Source organism: Ictalurus furcatus, chromosome 29 (assembly GCF_023375685.1).
Source record: "Ictalurus furcatus strain D&B chromosome 29, Billie_1.0, whole genome shotgun sequence".
Lineage (NCBI taxonomy): Eukaryota > Metazoa > Chordata > Actinopteri > Siluriformes > Ictaluridae > Ictalurus > Ictalurus furcatus.
In genome coordinates this window covers 4,970,923-4,995,015 of record NC_071283.1, presented here as the reverse complement: position 1 = coordinate 4,995,015, position 24,093 = coordinate 4,970,923, and the positions used below count along the sequence as shown (strand labels likewise).

Here is a 24,093-nt window from a genome sequence, read left to right as displayed (position 1 = left end):
ATCCTAGGCATCGAAGTAAATTGCATATTTTCTTCTATGGGACACACCAGGCATTAATTACAGGCATTGTGATATGACAGCTATGAATATCAATTGGTTTAGTAGAGTGTGCTTGTTAGATGAGTCACAGCTAGAAATTGGGTGGCAGATCAAGAAATTTCCTTGTGTACACCTAATTTTTGGAACACATGCAGATTGATTTTAAAGAATTATTTATTTATTTATTTATTTATTTACAAAAATGTCTCATTCGTGCAGATTACTGAGACATGGTGATTAGCTTTAATGTAGTGGTGGTGTGTGTCCTCATGTGGCATGCGAATGCAGTCCAACAAAACCAAGCATATCAGCATGATCCATCCCATGATCAGTGGTATCAGAAGTTCCGTAGCTTCAGCTGGTTATCCTCACTGGTCTCCTCTCGCAGGCAATGAAAGGCTTCAGCTCCTGTGGTAAGAAAAGAGAGGGAGAAAAGAGAGAGAGAGAGAGAGAGAGAGAGAGAGATGTGTAGTGAACTGTTCATCATTATTTTGAGGTTTAACCCACCGTAATTATACCAGTTTTGCCAATTGGTATATTGTGGGTGTTAAGTCAATTGTTATGCTTGTCTCCATTCACCTTTTTTTTTCCCCAGATTGTACCAATCATTTGTGTCAAGTGTATTCATATTCGTTAAGGAGATTCAAAACAAATCTTTAGAAAATAAAATCTTTAAAGCAATCTTATATATGCATATCCTATTCTAGTTGACTGCTATTTTCCCCTACCTACCATTGAGTCCTACACATCAGGAGAGAGCGAGGAGCACTAGATGAAAAAGGGGGTGTAGGGAAGCTCCATTCTGAGTTTGACCCCCGGAACCTAAGTTGACCAGATCCTCTCAGACCGCATTCCCCGGTTCACCCACGTTTCCTTCCTGGGCTGGTGGTACAACTTTAACAACACAAGGTCCCCCTTGTACTGCCAAAACAGCTCTGAGCTGTCTAGGCATGTACTCCACAAGACCTCTGAAGTTGTGCAATGTATCTGGCACTAGGACGTTAGCAGTAGATCCTTTAAGTCCTGTAAGTTGCGAGGTGAGGCCCCCATGGATTGGACTTGTTTGACCGGCACATCCCACAGATGCTCAATCGGATTGCGATCTGGTGAATTTGGAGGCCGAGTCCACACCTTGAACTCTTTGTCATGTTCTTCAAACCATTCCTGAACAAGTTTTTGCAACATGGCAGGGCGCATTATCCTGCCGAAAGAGGCCACTGCCATTAGGGAATACTGTTGTCATGAAGGGATGTACTTGGTCTGCAACAGTGTTTAGGTAGGTGGTACGTGTCAAAGCAACATCCACATGAATGCCAGGACTCAAGGTTTCCCAGCAGAACATTACCCAGAGCATCACACTGCCAGTTTCCATTATTCCCATAGTGGAACTTGGTGCTATCTCTTCGTCAGGTAAATGGTGCACATGCACCCAGCCATCGACATGCTGTAAAAGAAAACTTGTTTCATAGGCCAGGCCACCTTCTTCCACTGCTCCATAGTCCAGTTATGCTGTTCTGTTGTGGGAAATTTTTCCCATCTCCCACATAGGTTCGAGGATAAGCAAGGAAAACAAACCTTCTTAGAATCAGCAAGAAATTTATTACAAAGGTAAACCAAAGCAATGAAGGAAGTTGGTCTCGAGAGTGAACACTGAAGAGTTGACCATATTGCACATTCTGAAAATCCCCAAGGGCGTGACATATTTGCCCCCTTTAACTGACCAATTCTAATTTGTCTTATACACTCTAACTCCTTTTCGCACCACTTGATGTCTCCTCATCCCTTTAAATCACCCATTTAACATTTATGTTATCTATAGCATGCAAGGCTGCTGAGACTGCACCAGGTCAGGATGACCTCCTTATCGACATTTGACCTTCTACTGTGAGTTCTGCCTGTTAATCTATCAAGGTTTTTACTTCTCCTCAGCTTAAGCAGTCCTCTGCATAACTTACTAAAACTAAATTTATTACAGACTCACTGGAGCCTGCCTAGGCAGTGGAATGTGTTTATTCTGCGCTTCTTCTGATAGTGATGTGCAAGTCCTAGGAATTAAGGCCATTTAATAATAATGAACTTGTTTTTCTCATGTCAAGTTGCCCTCCACACGTAGCCCACAATCCAGCTTTCATTTTCGAGTTACATAAAGACCAACATTATAGAATGGATTATATGCAGTATAAAATAGGTAATAATAAATATATAAATGTTTTTTCTGATTACTTTCCACATGTTCACATGCCCATTGTAGGCTCTCTGAGTGATGGAGGAGGGACAGCATGGTCTGTGGCTGAAATCTTTACTTGTTACTGCTCATGAACAAGGGCCCATACTACATACTAACAATATCAAACTTAGCAGAGTAATAAGTTACAGGATGTTGCAAACAACCATATTGTTGTGTCAGGCGTGAACCCACTTCATGTACAAAGATAAGTGTATGGCTTGCTTGGGTCACAAAGGCCCAGAGCTGCAGCAGACACCAAGCTGATTTTAACTCTTCAAATGTAGCCCGTGTGGTGTCAGGGTGTGTGATGGAGTCATGATGGCGAGGGTTACGTATAAAAAGATTTATAATAGTTGTGAAATGGCAGCATATGAATCAATCCATGGCCTACAATAACTGCAAAGACCTAAAAAGTCATGCAATTTATGCAACGTAGTAGGGAAGGGCATTGCTACTATAGCTAACTATCTAGCAGGCAAAATTCCCCTACAGCTGTGTAACACACTGACTGAAGCATTGGACACTTTTTGGAATTTTCTGGAACATGGCTATGGGGATTTTTTTGCTCATTCATCTACAAGAGCATTAGTAAGGATAGGCACTGATGTTGGGCAAGAAGGCCTGGTGCATAGTCCAAGTGCTAATTCATCACAAAGGTGTTCAGTGGGGCAACTCAAGTTCTTCCACACCAACCTTGGCAAACCATGTCTCTACAGGCGTTGATTTGTGCACAGAGGCATTCTCATGCTGGAATATGTTTGACGTTGTTGAAGATATCTGCATGCGTGCGCTTATGCACAAGAAGATACTGTATGCAGGTGATTCTCACCACCACTGCCAGTTATCCAGGGTTCGTAGAGCTACAGTTACTGTACATATGTAAATAGACTTCACATACTCAGATTGGAGGACAGGCGAGGGTTAGGTTCCTACCAACACAGAGTTCATTACTGTATGTATTATGAAAGCAATGTCCAGTCAAATTTCTGAAAGAAATGTGACTAGACTAGAATAACCAGAAAACCAAATCTGATTTTAATTTTTAATTGTAAAAAAAAAACAACAACCTAGTAGCTGTTTTCACTGAACAGGTGTATGCAGGTTTACCTGATATTAGAAAGTGATTTGTCCTCGCTATCAAAATACTATTTATGTCATAACGTTGCTATAACTATGCTCATGTTACAACAATATAATTTGCTATTGAATTCACACTCAAATGTCTTCAATAATTAAAGTTCCATTGTATCCGTATTGCTGTAATAGAGAATGACACACTGTAAATTGTTTAATCAAGGATTCATTTTGGTGTTCTGTATAACAGTGTTTCTGATAAAGATATAACCCGAGAAATAAAAACTTAACCCCAAACATGCACTCAAAATACCTCAATCGCAGGACAATTTCAAGTGTGAGCTGAAATTTATTTCACTATTTCACTGAACTAAACAAGCAAGGGGAAGTAAATTCAAATCAATGCAATAAGGACAAAATATAATAGGACACAAAGCTTTGCAAAGACACTGTTAATTGCATTTTGGCAATATGAAAAGAAAACATTTCATCATAGATAGCTACATCCTAATAATATACGCCATTGGATCTGTTAGATATATTATGAGAATGGAATTTATAACTCTCCTTACATTAAGCAATCATTTCTAAAAAGTAAATGAAATGTCACTGCACAAAATACATACAAAGATGTATAGCAGACATTAGGCCAGGTTTAATACAAAAATAGTGCAATTTTAATTTCTAGCGCAATCAGCACAATCAGTCATGCTTTCTAAAGAGGATATTTCCCTGCCCATAAACATGTATGGGACAACTTACAGTCACAGCAAAAATTGTACTAAAATATTATGCTACTGCAATTATACTTCAACATCAGCTTCCAAAAGTTAATTTGTGCAACAGCAATGAGAATGATTTATAATAAACATGTAACACAATTTAATGTTGCAGTGATTTAAAAAAAAAAACAAAAAAACAAAAAAAAACATTCCCAGACAAATGGAAATGCCAGTACAGAGACTAGTGGCCAAATAAGGTGCATTTATGAGCCATAGTCTCTTTTTAAAATTAGCAATGCTCATAACAATACAAAGATACCATAAAAGCATTTTGTAATAGTCAGAACAAGCTTTGGTAAAGATGCTGTCTGGTTAATTTTAAACAGTTTATTTAATAAAGGGGCAAAGCAAATATATATATATATATATATATATATATATATATATATATATATATATATATATATATATATATATATAAATATGGATTGTATAATATATACGAGTAATACAACTGAAAAACATTTCTCTGTGCAAAGCAAGAGCAGCAGCCTGTATGTTAGCAAAACGCCTATTCAATAATTAGGTCCTGTTTACCTCCATGTTGCTTGCATGCTCCCAAACATATATAAATATTGCCTGTTCGTCTTGTAGCGGTGTAGCTTATTAAAGAGAGACTAAAGATTAAGACTAAAGCTTGATTGATAAAATTACTCCTTTATGACCAAAATGAACAAGATGTAGCTTTAGGTCATCAGCCATTAAAACCATTTATATGTTACATAATTGATGCCACATTCCCCAGACTTGTCAATAATGACTTTAGCATATGCATATTGCTATGTGTTTCCAAAAAAAAAAAAAAAGCGATTTACTCTGTTCAGTCACCCACACCCCCCAGTCGACACACTCCACCTTCAATCGCTAGTGACTGTCCTGCCACAGCCCCAGGAGGCAGTCTGGATATATGAGCCTAGAGAGAGAGAGAGAGAGAGAGAGAGAGAGAGAGAGAGAGAGAGAGAGAGATTCACTTAAGTTAGTGTTCACATCAATTCCAAAGTTTAAATTAATATAAGAGAAGACAAGGTATAAGATTGCGTTTTTGTGCTTAGCATCAGCACCATTTAGATAGAAGAGTCCAAGAAAGCTTTAGACATACAAGTAATATTGAATACATTGTAGTAGTAAGTTTAGGTAAATGGTAAATTGCGCACTTATATAGCGCTTTTATCCAAAGCGCTTTACACTGTGTCTCATTCACCCGTTCACACACACACACACACACACACCAATGGTAGCAGAGCTGCCATGCAAGGTGCTAACTTGCCATCAGGAGCAACTTGGGGTTCAGTGTCTTGCCCAAGGACACTTCGGCATGTGGAGTCACGTGGGCCGGGAATCGAACCGCCAACCCTACGATTAGTGGACAACCCGCTCTAGCGCCTGACCAACAGCCGCCCCCGTAAAGACATTTCACCAGATCCCGCCACCTTGAACACCTCCTTCATCCAAAGATTTTCTTCAGAATTTTAAACACCATTTCTAGACATATGGCATCACATTGGGGCCTGGCATTCTAAAATATAGTGGAACGTCTATAATAAAGACTATTATAACAAAAAAGAAAAAAAGAGGTGGGGTTGGGGGTTAACTCCATATTAATGCCATGATTTGAGAATGGAATGTTCAGCAAGCACATAGGGCAGTGATGGTCAGTTGTCCACATACTTTTGGCAAAATAGTGTATGTGGACCACTGACCAATCACACCCATATGTGCTTGCATGGACACCTAAAGTGAAGGTCAACAAAAGAAGCATTCACTGAACACATCTGGCTTGGTCTAGCTCCCTAGGTGTTTAGGATTGTTTTCGCTTTATTGATGCACAGCAAAGCTGCAATGGTGCAATTTCCCTCCATTTAATAGAACTTCTAAAGGCACCTGTAAGTGGAAAAAAGATTCAACCCAAGCTCCACTGGATAGACTTGCTGATACTAGACAAATTTACGCAAAATTTCATGTTCATATTAATGGTACCAGTAATTTGAAGTGGTCTATAATTCTGTGATACTCTGTTCTTACCCTAGCTTTCCTGTCATTTGCAGACATGTAGCCCACACACATACTCTCCGTAGTATGAGTCCACAGGAACTCCACTGTATGTTAGGGGCAAAAAAGCAAGTTATTAGCGTTTAGATACAGATTAACAAGGGATACACAAAGAAATACACAAAATAATCCCAGAAACACCAAGAAAAATGACAGCTTCTCACTTCTATATAGTAGACGAGATGTACCCTGACTGTACTTCGGTCACACCCAAATTAAAAATAAAATGTGATTTCTTTGCATGTGCAAACATTTTTAGGGTTTAAACACAATCTCTATTTGTATCTGTATATTGCGCCGAATAATTGGACCTCGATCTGCATTTGAAAAAAAAAATGTGAGTGGTGTTTTTGTGTGTTTTTGGTTTGTTTGTTGTTCCAAAAACACTGGAAAACACAGAGAAAACAGGGCTGTAGGCAAAGGAATTTACAGAATTCACAAGAAATAGTACAGAACATAACTTGTTCAAATCCTGATTGTGTACATTTACTCAAAGAGCAAAACAAATATTCTTATTTAATGCCCAATTGCCATTACAGAAGGTCTGGCTTTTTAGTATTGGTTAAGTAGTGTGATGCTGAAATATATAAATTGCTGCAAACATTGTGTCACTAAAATACGAGTGCTGTGCTGCAATTAGGAGTACAGAACATACCCAGTAAGGCCGGCAAATTGTCAGAGCTGTGGTCCTCTCCACAGCTACAGCATCTCAGAACAATTATTCCACCCAGAACACCATCCTCGCTGGCCAGAAATGGTGAGCCTGTAAAAGACATAGTCTCCACCTTTACACATGCAGCCTTTTACAATTTTGTATGAATACACTCAGCAACAAAAAAAAAAGAAATGTCCCCTTTTCAGGAGACTGTGCATTAAAGATAATTTAGTAAAATCTAAATAAGCTTTACAGATCTTTATTGGAAAGGGTTTAAACGATGTTTTTCATGCTTGTTCAATGAACCATAAACAATTATTGCACCTGTGGAACAGTCCTAAAGACACGAACAGTTTACAGGCGGGAAGCGATTAAGATCACAGTTACAATAAGTTAGGACACTAAAGAGACCTTTCTACTGACTCTGAAAAACACCAGAAGAAAGATGTCTAGGGTTCCTGCTCACCTGCGTGAACATGCCATAGGCCTGCTGCAGGGAGTCATGAGGACTGCAGATGTGTCCAGAGCAATAAACTGCAATGTCTGTAATGTAAGACGACTAAGACAGTGCTACAGGGAGACAGGAAGGACAGCTGATCGTACTTGTAGTGGAAAATTACATGTAACCATGTGTACCCCCAGACGTGATGGAGAACTTGCGAATGCCTTGGTGGAAGAGTGGAGTAACACAACAGATTATTTGGACAGATGAAACCAAGATGATCTTGTAGAAGTGACGGGTATGGAGAAGGAAAGGAACGGCTCATAATCCAAAGCATACCGCATCTTTCTTGGATCAAAGTTGGTGACGTGGTAGCACGCAGCATCCACTACAGGGTCCACAAATACGGTTCATGATATGTGTAGTTTACACCAAATGGGAAACTTTTTACCAGAGATGCACATCAGAACCCTGGGGAACATGTCCATCATCGCCAACTTTTGATGAACATTGGAAAACAAAGCTCAGGAGGAATAAATGATCGACTGTGGGAAGAGCTGCATGACCTTGTGCCGCTACATCAACCAGGCCCTGGGACCGCAGTATTGCCTGATGCCACTGGGCAGGATTGAGAGTTCCGGAAACAGTGTATGAGGCAATGGGGGCCGGTGTCTGTGGTAGCCCAAACCTTGAAAAACAGACTCTCCTCCACAAAACATTACTGTTGGCACTATGCATTCTGATAAGTATTGTTCTCCTGGCATCTGCCAAACCCAGATTCATCCATCAGACTGACAGAGAGTAAACCGTGATTCATAAGTTGACACTGGGCATTGCATATAGTGATCTTAGGTTTGTATGTGGCTGCTTAGTAACGGAAATTTTTGGAAATTTCATGAAGCACTCAAGCACAGTTCTTATACAAATATTGCAGCTAAAAGCAGTTTGGTGAGTGATGTGAGACAAAAGTGAGCGATGCAACAGAGGACAGGCGAATTTGTGTGGTCATGGCTGAGCTGCTGTTGATCCTAGACACTTCCAATATCATAACAATAGCACTCACAGTTGACTGCGACAGATCTAGCAAATGTTCATGCTTTTAATAAATCTTTTTGGCCTGTCACCTTATCAGTGAATTTAAACTAATGCTTGCATTCAGAGTATAAGGGGTGTGTGTGTGTGTGCACGCTCACGTTTCGGAGTGCACCTTAGCACTTGTTATTAGCACTGTTTTATTAGTCATTGTCAGACAGTGTTTGATAACTAAAATATCCCTCTCTCTCTCTTTTTGCCAGTATTAGCCAGAGGAGGATGTCCTACAAGAGAGTTTTTAATTTTATGAAAAAAAAAAAGGATTATTATTATTATTTTTAAAACCACACCGTGGTATCGACTTTGGTATCGAGTATCATGTACTTTTGGTGGTATCGGTACAGACTACTAGATTTCTAGATGGTATTGTGACATCCCTAATCTCAAGATAATCAAAGTGAATAAGATGAAACCGGGCTGAATCTGGAATGCCTTAGCCAAGGGTCTGAATACGTAGCTAAATTAGATGCAAGTAGAAAAAAAATCCTAAAAACACGTTTGCTTTGTCAGTATTGATCATTTTGTGTAGCATTATGGCCAAAAATATCAATTTAATAAATTTAAAATAAAAAAAGTGAAGTGTTTGAAGTGAATGTTCACATCATACATCAGAATGGGGAGAAAAGTGTGATCTCTGTGACTGACATTCACATGCAGCCTCCCATATATGATAAGGTCAGAAGTACTCACCAATAAACTTGTTTTGCATAGCCTCCAGGAGAGCCTGATGAGCGTTGTCAGCCTGCATAGCTGTGGAACACTCTCTAGCTAACATGGTGCGCATCAGGTGCTCTCCACATCCTGTGACAATCGGCAAGAACAAGAAGATTCAGCTACAGATTACAACCTTTCGGTAATGTATGTATACTTACTCTGTGCTCTTTCCAACTTACTTAAAAGTTGGATCACTGAACTAAAATCTATGCAGAAAGTTTTAATGCATAGTCTCAGAATAGGCCAAACATATCTTATCTTTATTTAAGGTTGTGTTCATACCTGAGGTACTCACGGCTGTAGAATAAGTTCTAGCATCATGGGCATTTTCAGCCCAACAGCCACACCCATATTGAGCAGCCTTAGAAAAAGAGCGTAAGACGCACAAAGACATAGCAGTTACTACTGTGGTTCAGCCTTCACATAAAGATAGGAGAAAAATTTATTCCAAGAAAATAGAAATAGTATTCAGCGGTTTTAAATGCAGAGGATTCACTGACTGCAGAAAATTGTAGTTAGTAGCACCTCAGAAGGAACAGCGATTCTTACCTGGCCTACTCGCCCTGGGTGTTTCATAGCTAAACCTCCACTAGAGACAGCGGCTGCAACATTCCCTTGCTGATCCACAACAACAGCTCCAACCGTGTCCAGGGAGGCAGGCTCCTCTAAATCCACCATTTCATTCACCTGCTTAAAGAAATTCTAATTACTGTTCTATGCACCAGACTTACCACAGATGTAGTTTCATACACAGAAGATTGTTTTATCATTAAGTATTATATAACAAAATCACATGTCACAATTACAGGTACCCCCAGGGTTATTAGAATTCTTATGAACAAAATGAATATTCTTATTTACGTTTTACTTTTCATTATAACCGTACCTGAGTGTTTAGTGCTGAATGTTTGACTTTCTGTTTGGGGTATAAATATGAGGTGACACCAAGGCCTTTACTCATTCAGCATCTAACCACAAATGTAAATGCCTGAAGTTAACTAGATCTGGAACTTTAAGTGGAATTGGGCTCTATGGTTATTTTTCCATCCACAATTGAAGCTCTTTTGGTTCTAATAAGCCAAATAATAAGACATTTAGTAGTGCCATATTTAGAGTACAGGTGAAGATAATGGAATGTGATTGCTAAGGTTTGTTAAGTTTAACAGCTTTATCTTTAAGTTGACCGTGAATCACAGGCCCAGAGGGTATTAAAGAATGTACCAGGGAGTATCAGCTTATTGGACCTGTACACTGAGAAGAGATAACACCTGAAAGTTCATTGAAGCTTCAATTTTTTAAAAAAAAAAAATGTGCCTGTTTGCATCTTTTCCAAGAAGACAAGGAGAAAAAATCTAACAATTAGTCATAGTCAGCAGGATATGACTGAGATGTTGGGTGTTTTTTTCAACAAGAAATATCAAAGCATGTGTATTATGGAGGTGAGATGTTGGTCCTCCTTTCCCAGCTGTGGAATATTTCGAAGCCCTCTGGCCATATAAAAACAGCCTATGAAACTAATTAAATGCAAGAAAAAATTGGAAGAAAAAAAAGTTCTTCTATTTTTTCGCTATACATTGAAGACATGTGGGTTTGAGATCAAAATTTGAATATGAGATGATAGATCAGAATTTCAGCTTTCATCATACTTCAATCTAGATGGGTTAAACAACTTGGATCATGGCACCTTTTGTTTGAACCCAGCCATTTTTTTAAAAGAATTAATAGCTCTGAATGTCTGCTCTTGGTTCGAGCTCTAGGTTTTGCCTGTGAAAACTGCAGTTGATGACATTGTCATTGTGAGAGAAAAATCCAAAAACAACAGTTAGTGACCTCACCAACAACCTTCACAGGTCAGGGGTGAAGGTATCACAATCCACCATTCAAAGAAGACTTCAAGTGCAGAAATATAGAGGCCATACCACAAGAGCAGTATGAATCAGAAATTTAGATTGGAATTCACAAATAAATACAGAGATGAGCCACAAAAGTTCTGGAACCAAGATTAACATCTACCAAATTGATGGAAAGGCCAAAATGTGGAAAAAGAATAGATCTACTCATGATCTAAAACATTGGCATGGACCTTATTTCAGGTTTTTAATCAAAATCCCATTTAAAAAAACCACTGATTCAGGACGATGGAACCGGAAGAGCTAAAATGCTCTCGTTTGTGGGTTTTGGCATGCAAAATGACGTCATCCCTGCGCCACTCTATGGTGATTGGCTGTAAGTTTAGGAAGCGCTTGATTTGATATGCAGCAGAGTTTTCTATGAGCTGAGGACGAACTTTAAAAGTCAATTGTGAAAAGTCAATTGTGCAGCCCTATGTGATAGGGTGGCACCTCAGCCAGGGTGTTTCCCCGCCTCGTGACCCGAGTCCAATAGGATAGGCTCCAGGCTCCCTGCGACCCTGTGTAGGATAAACGGTACTGAAAATGGATGGATCGTTAACTTACAGTTCCACTTGATTGTCGCCGTCTCTTAAAAGAGTTATCTTCTGGTTCCAACTTCTCTGCCATCTCCATCTTTCGTTTATTCCTTTTGTATGCTGACAAACTAAATTCTGCAACATTTCAAAAGAAATATCAGTATTTGCTATTAGATGTTTCCGTCTCCAAAATATTTCTGCCCTTTATAATGCAGCATCAAAAATATCTGGTCCCCACTAGGTTATAACTTGCACCACTACTACTACTAGGTCTAGAGCCTGCAGGTTCAACCTATACATCATCAGCAGAATATGAACCCTATTATGGTAAAATGGACTTCTGCAACTCCTTCCTTAACTGGCTTCCCTCATATGCCACCACTCTTCAACAAAATATCCACAAGGCATGCAGTTTAAGGCTCAACATCATACCATTAGCACATTCTCATTTCATTCTTCTCTTGTGATCACTTCATAGGCTCCCCATCATATAAAATATTATTCCACACATCATATACTCATGAATATAGTCTTCCTATCATTATATTATAAAATTGTATTGACTCTTGGCAAGTACACAAAAAAGCAAAAGTAGGTTACCTTTAATGAAGTTTAAGCAAGTAGTTTAAGTCAATCATTTATTATTGCATTATTAATCATCCAAGCTAATGAAGACCATGGTGCTCAGTTGAAGAAGACCTAGCCAACTGAGTGTACATTAGTTCGATCAGAAAATTAGTTCGACTGAGGTAGTTTTTTTTTAAACTGATTGCAATAAAATAAATAAATAAATAAATAGTATATATATATATATATATATATATATATATATATATATATATATATATATATATATATATATATATATATATACACACACACACACACACACACACACACACACACTCACATTTTGAACGTAAATAAAAACAGAATGCAATGACTTGCAAATCTCAAAAGCCCATATGTTCTTCACAGTAGAACAAAGAAAACATATCAGATTTTAAGGAAAAAAATAAGGTAATTTTGAATTTGATGGCCGTAACACGTCTCAAAAAAGTTGGGACGGGGCAACAAAAGGCTGAAAAAGTAAGTGTTAGTAAAAAGAAACAGCTGGTGAAAGATTTTGCAACTAAGTAGGTTAATTGGCAACAGGTCAGTAACATGATTGGGTATAAAAAGAGTATCTTAGAGAGGCAGAGTCTCTCAGAAGTGAAGATGGGATGGAATCTGGATGGAAGTATATGTTGCTCTAAAACCTGTATATCCCTTTCAGCATTGATGGTGCCTTTCCAGATGTGCAAGCTGCCCATTCCATAGAAATTGTACCATAAATTGTAGACACAATTTTTCACAGATTGCTGAACCTCTGCCCATCTTTACTTCTGAAATACTCTACCTCTCTAAGATACTCTTTTTTTTTTATATATACCCAATCAGGTTACTGACCTGTTGCCAATGAACCTTTTTTCTTAAAATGGTACATTTACTCAGTTTAAATATCTGATATTTTTCCTATGTTCTATTGTTAATAACATATGGGTTTATGAGATTTGCAAATCAGTGCATTCTGTTTTTATTTACAGTTTACACAGTGTCCCAAAGTTTTTGGAATTGGGGTTGTGTGTTTGTAATATCTATCTATCTATCTATCTATCTATATATATATATATATATATATATATATATATATATATATATATATATATATATATATATATATATGTGTGTGTGTGTGTGTGTGTGTGTGTGTGTGTGTATATATGTGTGTGTGAAAAATTATTTGCCTGATTTCTTATTTTTATGTATCTCATATACTAAAGAGTTTTAGATCTTCAGATGAAATACAACATAAAACAAAGGCTACCTGAGTAAACACGCAATACAGTTTGTTTTTTTTTACTGAAACAAAAAACAAAATCCAACATCCATCACTATGTGAAAAACTAATCGCCACTTAAACCTAAAATCTCATATAAAACTCACTTAAATATTAATCTCACTTAAACCTAAAATCTCATAATCTCATATGTATCTCATATACTAAAGAGTTTTAGATCTTCAGATGAAATACAACATAAAACAAAGGCTACCTGAGTAAACACGCAATACAGTTGTTTTTTTTTTTACTGAAACAAAAAACAAAATCCAACATCCATCACTATGTGAAAAACTAATCGCCACTTAAACCTAAAATATGGTTGTACCACCTTTAGCAGCAATAACTGCAACCAAATGATTCAAGTCAGGGGACTGGGCTGGCCATGGCAGGACCTTGATATTGTGTTCAGTAAAACATTTTTGTGTTGATTGTAATGTATGTTTTGGACCATTTTCCTGTTGTAAGATCCAACCACGGTCCGTTTTAAGCTTTCTGTCAGAAGCAGTCAGGTTTTCATTTAATATCTGTTGATATTTGAAAGAGTCCATGATGCCATGTATCCTAACAAAATGTCCAGGTCCTCTGGCAGAAAAACAGCCCCAAAACATTAAAGCGCCGCCACCATATTTAACCGTGGGCATGAGGTACTTTTCCCTGTGACTACCTCTCTGTGTGTGCCAAAACCACCTCTGGTGTTTATTGCCAAAAAGCTCTATTTTGGTTTCATCTGACCATAGAACCCGATTCCATTTGAAGTTCCAGTAGTGTCTGGCAAACTGAAGATGCTCGAGTTTGTTTATGGATGAGAGTAGAGGCTTTTTTCTTGAAACCTTTCCAAATAACTTCTTGTGTGACTTCAGATCGTAGTTTTGGAGACTTTCTGACCACAAGATGCAACTAACATCTGCAATTCACCAGCTGTGATCTTTGGAAATTTTTGTGTCCAATTCCAGGTTGATTCATAATATTTCCAGTTGACTGGAACTTCTTAATTATTGCCCTGATGGTGGAAATGAGCATTTTCAAAGCTTGTGCTATTGTTATAGCCATTTTGTGAAGCTCAAAAACCTTTTGCCACACATCACAGCTATATTCCTTGGTCTTACCCATTGTTATGAATGACTAAGGAAATGTGTTACCTCATATTTATACCCGTGTGAAACAGGAAGTCATGGTTGAACAATTTCATGTTCCTAGTCACCCAGGTGTACTAAAAAAAGTAAAATATCAATATGGGAATATACGTCAAATATATGTTTCTCATATGAATTCATAGGGGTGCCAATAATTGTTGCACACCTATATTTAACAAAGCAGCAAAGCATCCCCACACCATCACACTTCACCACCATCCTTGACCATAAGTATGATGTTTTTTTTTGTGGAATTCTGTGTTTGGTTTATGCCACATGTAATGGGATCACTATCTTCCAAACAGTTCCACTTTTGACTCATCAACTGACAGAACATTCTCCCAAAAGAGGATCATCAAGGTGTATTTTGGCAAAATTCAGACAAGCCTTAATGTTCTTCTGGGTTAGCAGTGGTTTCACCTCACCACTCTTCCATGGATGCCATTTTTGCCCAGTGTCTTTCTGATAGTGGAGTCATGAACAGTGACCTTTATTGATGCAACAGAGGCCAGTAGTTCCTTTGATGTTGTCCTTGGCTCTTTTTTTTTTACTTCCTGGATGTGTCTTTGCTTTGCTCTTGGAGTTATTTTGGAAGGTTGGCCACTTCTGGGAAGGTTCACTACTGTGCAGAGTTTTTCCATTTAGAGATAACGGCTCTCACTGTGGTTCTTTGGAGTCCCAGAGCCTTTGAAATAGCTTTGTAATCCTTCCCATACTGACGTATTTCAATCAGCTTCTTCCTCATCCTTTCTGAAACTTATTTCAACTCTGGCATAGTGTGTTACTGAGTAAGACCTTTTAACCAACTTCATGCTGTTGAAAAAGTTCTATTTAAGTGTTGTTTTGATTGAACAGGGTTTGCAGTAATCAGGCCTGGTTGCGACTAGTCCAGCTGAACCCCATTATAGATATATTACAGTTTCATAGATTTGGGGAATTAGTAACTATGGGGGCAAATAAAATTTCACACCGGCCCAGTTGGTATTGGCTAACTTTTTTGCTTCAATAACTTAAAAAAATTATTAAATAAATGTATCATATAAAAACTGTATTTTGTTTTAACTCAGGTTGCCTTTGTTTGAACTTTTTTATACTTTTTCACAGCACTGTGTGTATATATATATATATATATATATATATATATATATATATATATATATATATATATATATATATATATATATATATATATGTGTGTGTGTGTGTGTGTGTGTGTGTGTGTGTGTGTGTGTGTGTGTGTGTGTGTGTATAAAATGCCTGGGATATTAATGTGACTTAATATTGGTCTTTAAAAACAGACAGAATTGAGGTTAGTTGTATACTCTGTATATTTTGCAAAATACTTACTGGTGGCCATCTTCTCTGAAGGACATGGAGGTATACCATGACTGACAGCCCATTGCTGAGCTCCACTTCCAGCTAAAAAACTAAAATAAAAAATAAAAATGCATGAACCTATTTCCTTTAAAACAGCGAGTCTTGAGATACATCTGCCAGTACCAAAACACCACTGAGCATGCAGAATGAGGTACAACTAACAGACATTAGATATCTAATCTACGCTCCTGCTGAAGGGGATACAAAACTATACTGTACAAAGTTAAATAAAATGAGGGCCATTTGGCTAATAAAAACATGAACTCACCAGGGAGGAATTCTTCCAGCTGAAAGCTTCCCTTTCTGTGCTTCATTCAGTAGTGTTCTGGCCACCAATACTGGATTCTTGATTCCTGAGAAATATCAACAAATGTGGAGATTTAAAATACCTATAGGAGTTGGCATACATGTCTGATTAAGCTGAAATGATTTAAAACTAGATTGTACATTTTCTGCAGAAAATATGAGTGGTGCTTGCCTGTTCAAAATTCGACATTGACATGTTTAGCTGTACATGCCGATCAGTAGAAGGAGCTACATGTGTGTATACATTTCTTGGAATATAACTAACATGACCTATATCTGTAGCCATAATTATTGTATTTTACACGAGTTGTTAACATAATAGTCTTTATGGCAGTCCATTTGTGTGCACGTGATGTCACTAGAATAGCCATAACACAGTTCTCCGCAGTCAGTCAAGTGTTTTGATATGTCACATGTCTATGTTGCGGTAGTTTTGTGATTCCACTTATTTTTCGGGTTAATGTGCATGTGACATGCAGGTGATGCGCACATTATGTCACCAATATGTATGTGAGATAACATTAGTGATGCTTTGCTACGCAAATACCACTAATCAGTATGGCAGTATTGTATTCTATTTCATAGTGTCCAGGTAGTTGTTACTCCATTTAGTGCTTTAAAGAGAAATTGCTGTAAGTAGAGCGGGCATTTTCACTAGACATGGCACTGATCCAATATGCAGAATCAGTACGGGACAGCAAAATATGGTGGATCGAATATCACAGGAAAAAAAGAAGAACAAAATTATATAACTAACATAGTTTTTGTTAGGATTGATTTATATTTATATTTTGTGCTTAATTATATTTTTTATATTTGCAATGCATTTTTGTTTGAAAGAGTTGAATTTAAAAATATAGGCTGTGGTTTTGTTTAAGTCATGTTTTTAGCTATGTATTCTTGTGCTATAGTTAAAAAAAATCATTTTAAAGCTTAGAAGTTTTTAAAGACATCTATAGTGGATGGGATTGGTGTCAGATGATACTCAAGGTTTCACTACTGGTATAGGCATCAGAAAAGAAAATGTGGGCTAGCCAGTCTGGTCCGATCCAACAGAAGAGCTATTCCAAATTGCTGAAAAGGTTAATGCTGGCTATGATAGAAAGGTGTCAGAACACATAGTGCATTGCAGCTTGCTGTGTCTGGGGCTGCATTGCCACTAACCGGTCAGTGTACCCATGCTGACCCCTGTCCAACACTGAAAGTGCCTACAATGGGCACATGAGCATCAGAACTGGACCAGGGAGGAATGGAAGAAGGTGGTCTTGTCTGATGAATTATGTTTCCTTTACATCATGTGGCGTGTTTATCATTTATCATTTTCAGACCAAGTACACCCCTTCATGGCAATGTTATTCCCTAATGGCAGTGGTCTCTTTCAGCAGGATAATGCACCCTTTCATACTGTAAAAATTGTGTTGCGCTGAGACTGTTGTGTGTGAAAATCCCAGGAGACCAGCAGTCTCTGAAATACTCAAACCAGCTCTTCTAGTACCAACAACCCTGCCATGATCAAAATCACAATGCCACTTTTCCATCATGCTGAGGTTTAATGTGAACATTAACTGAAGATAACTGCATGAATGTGCAAGTGTTTCTAATAAAGTGGATGAGTATATGTTATGCTGTAATTAATATGGTCTAACATTAATATATATTTATAAAAATTAATTGCCAGCTCTACTATACATTGTGAAGAGTTTTTTTTTAAATGGTCATTTAAATATTCATGTATAATAGTGATAATAGAGGAAATAATAGTGAAAACATCATGTGTCCATGATAGATGCTCTTATTCTCTGCAAAAGTTTTAAAGTAGCATTACTGTCCACAAGATTTTATTATTATTTTTACACATAGGCTTATACAAGGCTTATGTGACTGCTGAGAAAATGTTTTCACATCACAGTTAAAAGTTGCATTTGCTCCCAATCGACAGTACTGATTGTCATTACTGAACAGGCAAATTTAAATAAAACAGTGGGGGAAAAATGATTAATTTTTGATAAAGATGTACTTAATTATATTCTCATACAGTCCCCTCCGAAGCTATTGGAACAGCAAGGCCAATTAATTTTTTTTGCTGTAGACAGAATACATTTGATTTTGGGATCAAAAGATGAATATGAGAAGAGAGATTAGAATTTCAGCTTTTATTTCCTGGTATTTATATGTAGATGTGTTAAACGACATAGAACACAGCACACTTCGTATCAGACCACCCAATTTGTAGGCAAGCAAAATACAGGAATGTGACTGACTGATGTTTCTTGTTACCCAGGTGTGTCCTCTTAGATTGACTGTTTAATAAATAGCTTTGAACATCTACTCTTGGCTTTGGCCTGTAGTTTCACATGTGAAGACTGCATTTGTTGTTAAACATGATAAGCCAAGCCATTTTGAAGCTGAGAAAAGAGGGAAAATCAATCAGGGGCATTGCCAAACATTGGGCGTAGCCAATAGACCCTTCTCACATGATGTCACCCAACTTCCGTTCTGACTCAAATCAGTGTATAGTTACAGTGTAAATTTTCACTTACAACACGGTCTAAACTTGATGAAGGATACAAATTCTTAATTGAGCAGTACTTGTTTGATTATGAAGGTAAGCATTTTTGTATTGTCCAGCCCAACTTACATTAGCAGAGGAGTTATGATAACGGTAGTTGTTAGATTTCTTTTCTGCAAAGTCTTTAAGTCCTTATTCTTGATTAATTTACTGTAATTCAGACAGTTGCAAACTCTTGTTGCAATTGTGTTTCCATATTACTGATGTTAGCTATAGATTGTGTATGATAATAATGAGTCTTTATTGGTCATATATACAGTAGAGCAACAGTGAAATTGTTTTCTTTGCATACCCCAGCCTGTCAGGAAGCTGGGGTCAGAGCACAGGGTCAGCCATGATAAGGCGTCCCTGGAGCAGAGAGGGTTAAGGGCCTTGCTCAAGGGCCCAACAGTGGCAGCTTGGCAGTGCTGGGGCTTGAACCCCCCGACCTTCCGATCAGTAACCCAGAGCCTTAACCGCTAAGCCACCACTGCTCCATTTATGGTTATTGTTAGATAAATGTCAGTAACGTATTTATGGTTAATGTTGTGCGATTATACATTAATATAAGTAAAAAAGTAAACACTTGCTAGTGAACTTAGTAAACCAAGAGCGATGCATATTTTTCTTGTTGCTGCTAGCTAGCCTACTTTCCCATCCAAGGCAGTTACACGTTAAAGAACTGGAAATGATCATTAACGTTATCAAAAGAATCAAAATATAAGAACCCATAAATACATAAACATTACTATTCTAAACTTTACCTTTCGTGTTGTTAGTTAGCACTTTCCTGCATTTTCCTGAAGTATCCAGTGTGCGTAAGGTAAATCGGAAGTACATATACACTGCTTTGTGGAAAGGTGGAAGTTTTCTGACGTCATTGTGAAAAGGGACTATACAATGATTTGGAATGTCCTGAAAAAGAAAGAAAACACTGTACAGAGCAACAGACACTGAATGGGTCGGCCAAGGAAAACAACATCTGATGGAAGATACATTGTGAGAGCTGTGAAGGAAAAACCCAAAACTAACAGCTAATACAACAACCTCCACAGAGCAGGGGTGAAGGTATCACAATCCACCATTTGAAGAAGACTTCAAAAGCAGTAATATAGTGGCCATACCATAAGATACAAACAACTTATCAGCAGTAAGAATCAGAAAGCCAGATCAGAATTTGTAAAGACATACAGAAATGAGCAACAAAAGTTCTGGAACCGATATCAACCTCTACCAAAGTGTGGAGAAAGAAAGGATCTGTTCATGATCGAGAACATACAAGCTCATCTGTGAAACATGGTGGAGGTAGTGTCATGGCTTGGGCTTGCATGGCTGCTTCTGGAACAGGCTCACTAATCTTTATTGTTGTAACTCATGAAGGTAGCAGCAGAATTAATTCAGAAGTCTACAAAAACAATTTGTCTTCCAATTTACAGAGAAATGCGTCCAATCAAACTGGGAGGAACTTCATCATGCAGCAAGACAATGAGCCAAAAAGGACTGCCGACACAACAAAAAACTTCATCAGGGAAAGGTAGAAGGTTTTAGACTGACCAATTAACCCAGTTAAACATGTATTTCACCTCCTGAAGAGGCGACTGAAGGGAGAAACCCCCCCAATACAACAACTGAAAGAAGCTGCAGTACATGCCTGGAAAAACACCATAAAAGAAAAATGCAAGTTTGTTGATGTCAGTGGGTCAGCAATGTTTTGGTAATGAGAATTTTATCATACTATTGACAGATGATTTACATTAAAAGATCACTGTGATATGCACATTATTTTTTAACCTTGCCTTGGTGGCTGTCTGCAAAGATTATGCTGTCCAAAGAACCAGTTTAACAAATGCAGCTGTTAAAACAGTCAGTCTGCTTAAAGATGCCAAAAAACTTTGCTAGCTAATTGAGATTTAAATTTCCTCACACAGCGAATTCATGATTTGCTCAAGTTTTTGCATCGCTATGTGCCATAGTGAAACGGACATAAGCCTAATCAATTCCGTTTGCAATCAGATAGCAGCTGTCAAAATGTCCTCTTGCTTCCACACACTGTATATAGAACTGTGAACAAAGATTTAAAATGTTTGACAAAGACAATGATAAATTTAGTCAACAGAACCGATGTGAGTGAACGAATCAGCAGTTATTTCCCACACAGACGTTAGCATGAACAGAGATCAGTTGAGTGAAGTGAAGACGATGAGGGTGATGTTTTAATGCCCAGAGCTTTTCCGCCGACGACATTTACTTCTGATGACATGTCGCTGATAGTCAAAGTAAGAACTCACTTCCCATTGTAAAAATATGACCCATTACCATTTGGCAGTAATGATTTTTTTAGTAGGATTAAGTTATAAAGTAGATTAAGTGGCATAGAATTGTACTTTTCTCTGTTTTCACTTTACAGGGTAACCAGACTTGGAAAAGCTAGAACAGCAAGGAAAAAAAAAAAGTGTACAAACATTCCCTAGCCACTTTATTAGGAGCATCTGTATACCTGCTCATTCATGTGGACGTAAATGACGCACTTGCAGTGACCACCACTAATATTGGCACCCTTGGTAAATATGAGCAAAGAAGGCTGTGAAAAATTGTCTTTATTGTTGAACCTTTTGATCTATTGTTGAAAAAAATTCACAAAAATACTCTGCTCTCATGGTTATCAAACAATTGCAAGTAAAACAATGAGAAATGTTTATAAATATATGGAAAAGACCAAAATAAATCTCCATTAAACTCGGTATCATTTGCCCTGTTTGTTTCCAAGCAAATTTGATCATAATAAAATGATTCATTTCTTAGAATTACCTAGTCACTCTAGTCTGTCTGGTGAAACTACCAGAGATACAATGCAGGGATCCACACGGCCAGCCATGAAGTTCAGACAGATCCTTCCAGCGCCCTACATGCACCATGATGCGTCGGCCATCTAGCTGTCTATGTAATCCGTAAACTAAGGTTTAGAGAATTCAGTAGTGACCAGCAAGCTGAAAATCACATTTGATGTTATGGGTTCGAACCCTATTTGTACCAATGCCACATTAAAGGTGGCTGTCACAGCTGGTTTAGAGCTTGCCAACTGTGTCTGAGTTAAGCAATGCAGCTTAGTTCCTGGTTTGGAAGAGTCTCCTAGACGCAACCACAGACGTAGTGTACACATGCTCCTTGGTCGGGCACCAAGAGCACTAGGACGGCTCCATGAAAAAGCTGCAGTGTGTGGCTTCCGCACCGAAAAATACATATTTTAGCTCAGCTATGTCTGATGTCAAGCCAGCCGTATGCTAATGCCGAGCCTAAATGTTTGCTGCTAGTAGTCTGATTCGTTTGTGTCAGGGTGGAGTCAGAACCCATGTGGACTCAGAAACGTGGTCCAAGTCTGCCGGTTAGGCTTGCCAAGTTGGCACTGGCATAACTTCTCATTCAGTGCAGGGAGCCTCCAAGTGCTGAGGGCACCGTGGTGATACATGCTCTTATCCTGCAACTAGGAGAGTTAGCAGGGATGCAGTCAGCATCACAAAGGCAATGGAGGGAATATAGTAACAGCTCATTCACATAATCTAAGCCTATAACCTGTAATAAATCGATTAAAAACGTACTGTTATTTAACAAAGAATAGTGTATAATCGCTGATATGGTGATGTTTTCTGTTAGGAGAATTTGATTTAATACGTTATGGAAGAGTCAGAGCTTTGCAAAAGTTAGTTAGTTTCCCCGACACGGGCGTTGGTTCCTGTTGTCATGTTACTGAGAAACCGGCAAGTGCGCAAGCACCTCGGTCCTGATTCTGAAGACTCGAGACTCATGGAGGTTATGTAACTACAAGAAAAGCCCAATGGGTCGTTCATTAATAGCCTAAATTAAAAAGTCTAATTATTAGCAAATCACTGTAGTATAAGAGAAATAATATCTCAGAAATACAAACTCAAACACTACTAAAAAGTAAAACATTATTTTGTTATTACTATTATAATTATCGTTATTATCATCATCATTACTAGTAGTAGTAATAGTAGTAGTAGCAGCAGCAATGGTGGATTCCTCCTCAAGATTGCAGAGCATTTTCAAAATTGACATGGTAAAGAAATGTAGCCTACAGATACAACATTTCAATGCATTTGGATCAATGGCAGATTTGAAGATCATTTTTGTAGTTTTTCCACAAATGATCATTGTAGAGAAAAATCAGGAATCAGTAAGAATTTTGGAGAATCACTGCAATGCTACTTTAACATTACTTTGAATTTATTCTTGCTGCTATAACATTAATTTGATTTACTCTATGCTGCTATAATACTATTTTGAATGACTTTGTAAGATTTTTGTAATTTTGGACAAATTTTCAATGTACTGGAAAATCTATCATAGCGGACTTTATGGGTCCCGATGGCTTTTTAGTTCCCCATGAGAAATAAGGTACGTACACCAATTTTCTGACATTTTGGACTTCTGGGGTGGAGGGAAAAATCACATACATTTTGGGTGTGGCCTGTAGCACCACCTATGGGCTCATGTGGTCCATTTATGGTGTGGAAGTTACTCATGGCCTGTAGTATCAATGTGCCAAATTTTTTAAAAAATGTTACCGTTCAGATCTTGAGTTATTGGGCACTTTAAGGAGATAAGGAGAATAATAAAAATAATAATAAGAAGAAGAATATTCTTATAAAAATAACAAAAGGTTTCCTCCTGACAGAGGAATCCCAATAATATTCGCAGCTGCAGTTGTAGTTAAAGGAATCTTTAAAGTCTTGGGTGCTGCAGCACCCTCAGAGCCGCTACATCCCGTGTCCTTGCTGTAAGCTAGCAAGTCACAGATGCATAAGGCTCAGACAGAAAGTGGATACACTCACTGTGGTGAGCAGAAAGCACAGGAAGATAAAACAGAAGTCCATTGCATCTTTCGAGGACAGAAAAACAGTAGATGTGACTGTATCTACATTAGGTTTGGCATGTGCACAAAGCTGAGTATAGAAAAAGGGAAAGAAGTGCCATGGCATGCAGGCATTTATAGCAAATACCATGAAACGGTCAATTCATAACTTTGTTGAAAATGTTGGCATTGGCATGTGTGCTCGCACATTAGAGAACATCCAGGTGTAGGACACCCCGGCTGCTTAGAAAGGGTGAAATAAAACTCAATGCATGAACAAATGTTTCAGCTTTGACAATGGACTGGAATCAAGAAATGAAAGGAATAATTGAATAAATAAAGCCTAATTTAAACCAGACATGGTAAACAGGCATAGTGCAGCACAATCACTTTGTTTGAGTTGCTTCGCGTATGCTTCTGTTTCTCTTATTCCTATTATACCTATTTATTTAACATTATGCTTTTGTGACTTGTG

General features: G+C 38.0%; 1 protein-coding gene across 3 annotated transcripts in view; it reads right to left on the bottom strand.

The window, feature by feature from the left end:
• Positions 1-4,527: 4,527 nt before the first annotated feature.
• tasp1 (taspase, threonine aspartase, 1) overlaps positions 4,528-24,093 on the bottom strand; it is a 35,621-nt gene continuing 16,055 nt past the window's right edge. For 2 of the 3 annotated variants that reach the window (XM_053619253.1, XM_053619251.1), the window contains 9 exons: positions 16,163-16,247; positions 15,865-15,944; positions 11,531-11,637; positions 9,624-9,764; positions 9,357-9,435; positions 9,051-9,161; positions 6,827-6,934; positions 6,145-6,218; positions 4,528-5,035 (listed from right to left, as the gene is read on the bottom strand). In XM_053619253.1, the coding sequence (XP_053475228.1) occupies positions 4,943-5,035; positions 6,145-6,218; positions 6,827-6,934; positions 9,051-9,161; positions 9,357-9,435; positions 9,624-9,764; positions 11,531-11,637; positions 15,865-15,944; positions 16,163-16,247 (878 nt within the window). In that variant the 3' untranslated portion in view covers positions 4,528-4,942. The remainder of the gene's footprint in view (positions 5,036-6,144; positions 6,219-6,826; positions 6,935-9,050; positions 9,162-9,356; positions 9,436-9,623; positions 9,765-11,530; positions 11,638-15,864; positions 15,945-16,162; positions 16,248-24,093) is intronic. The other variant, XM_053619252.1, reaches the window with a different exon arrangement.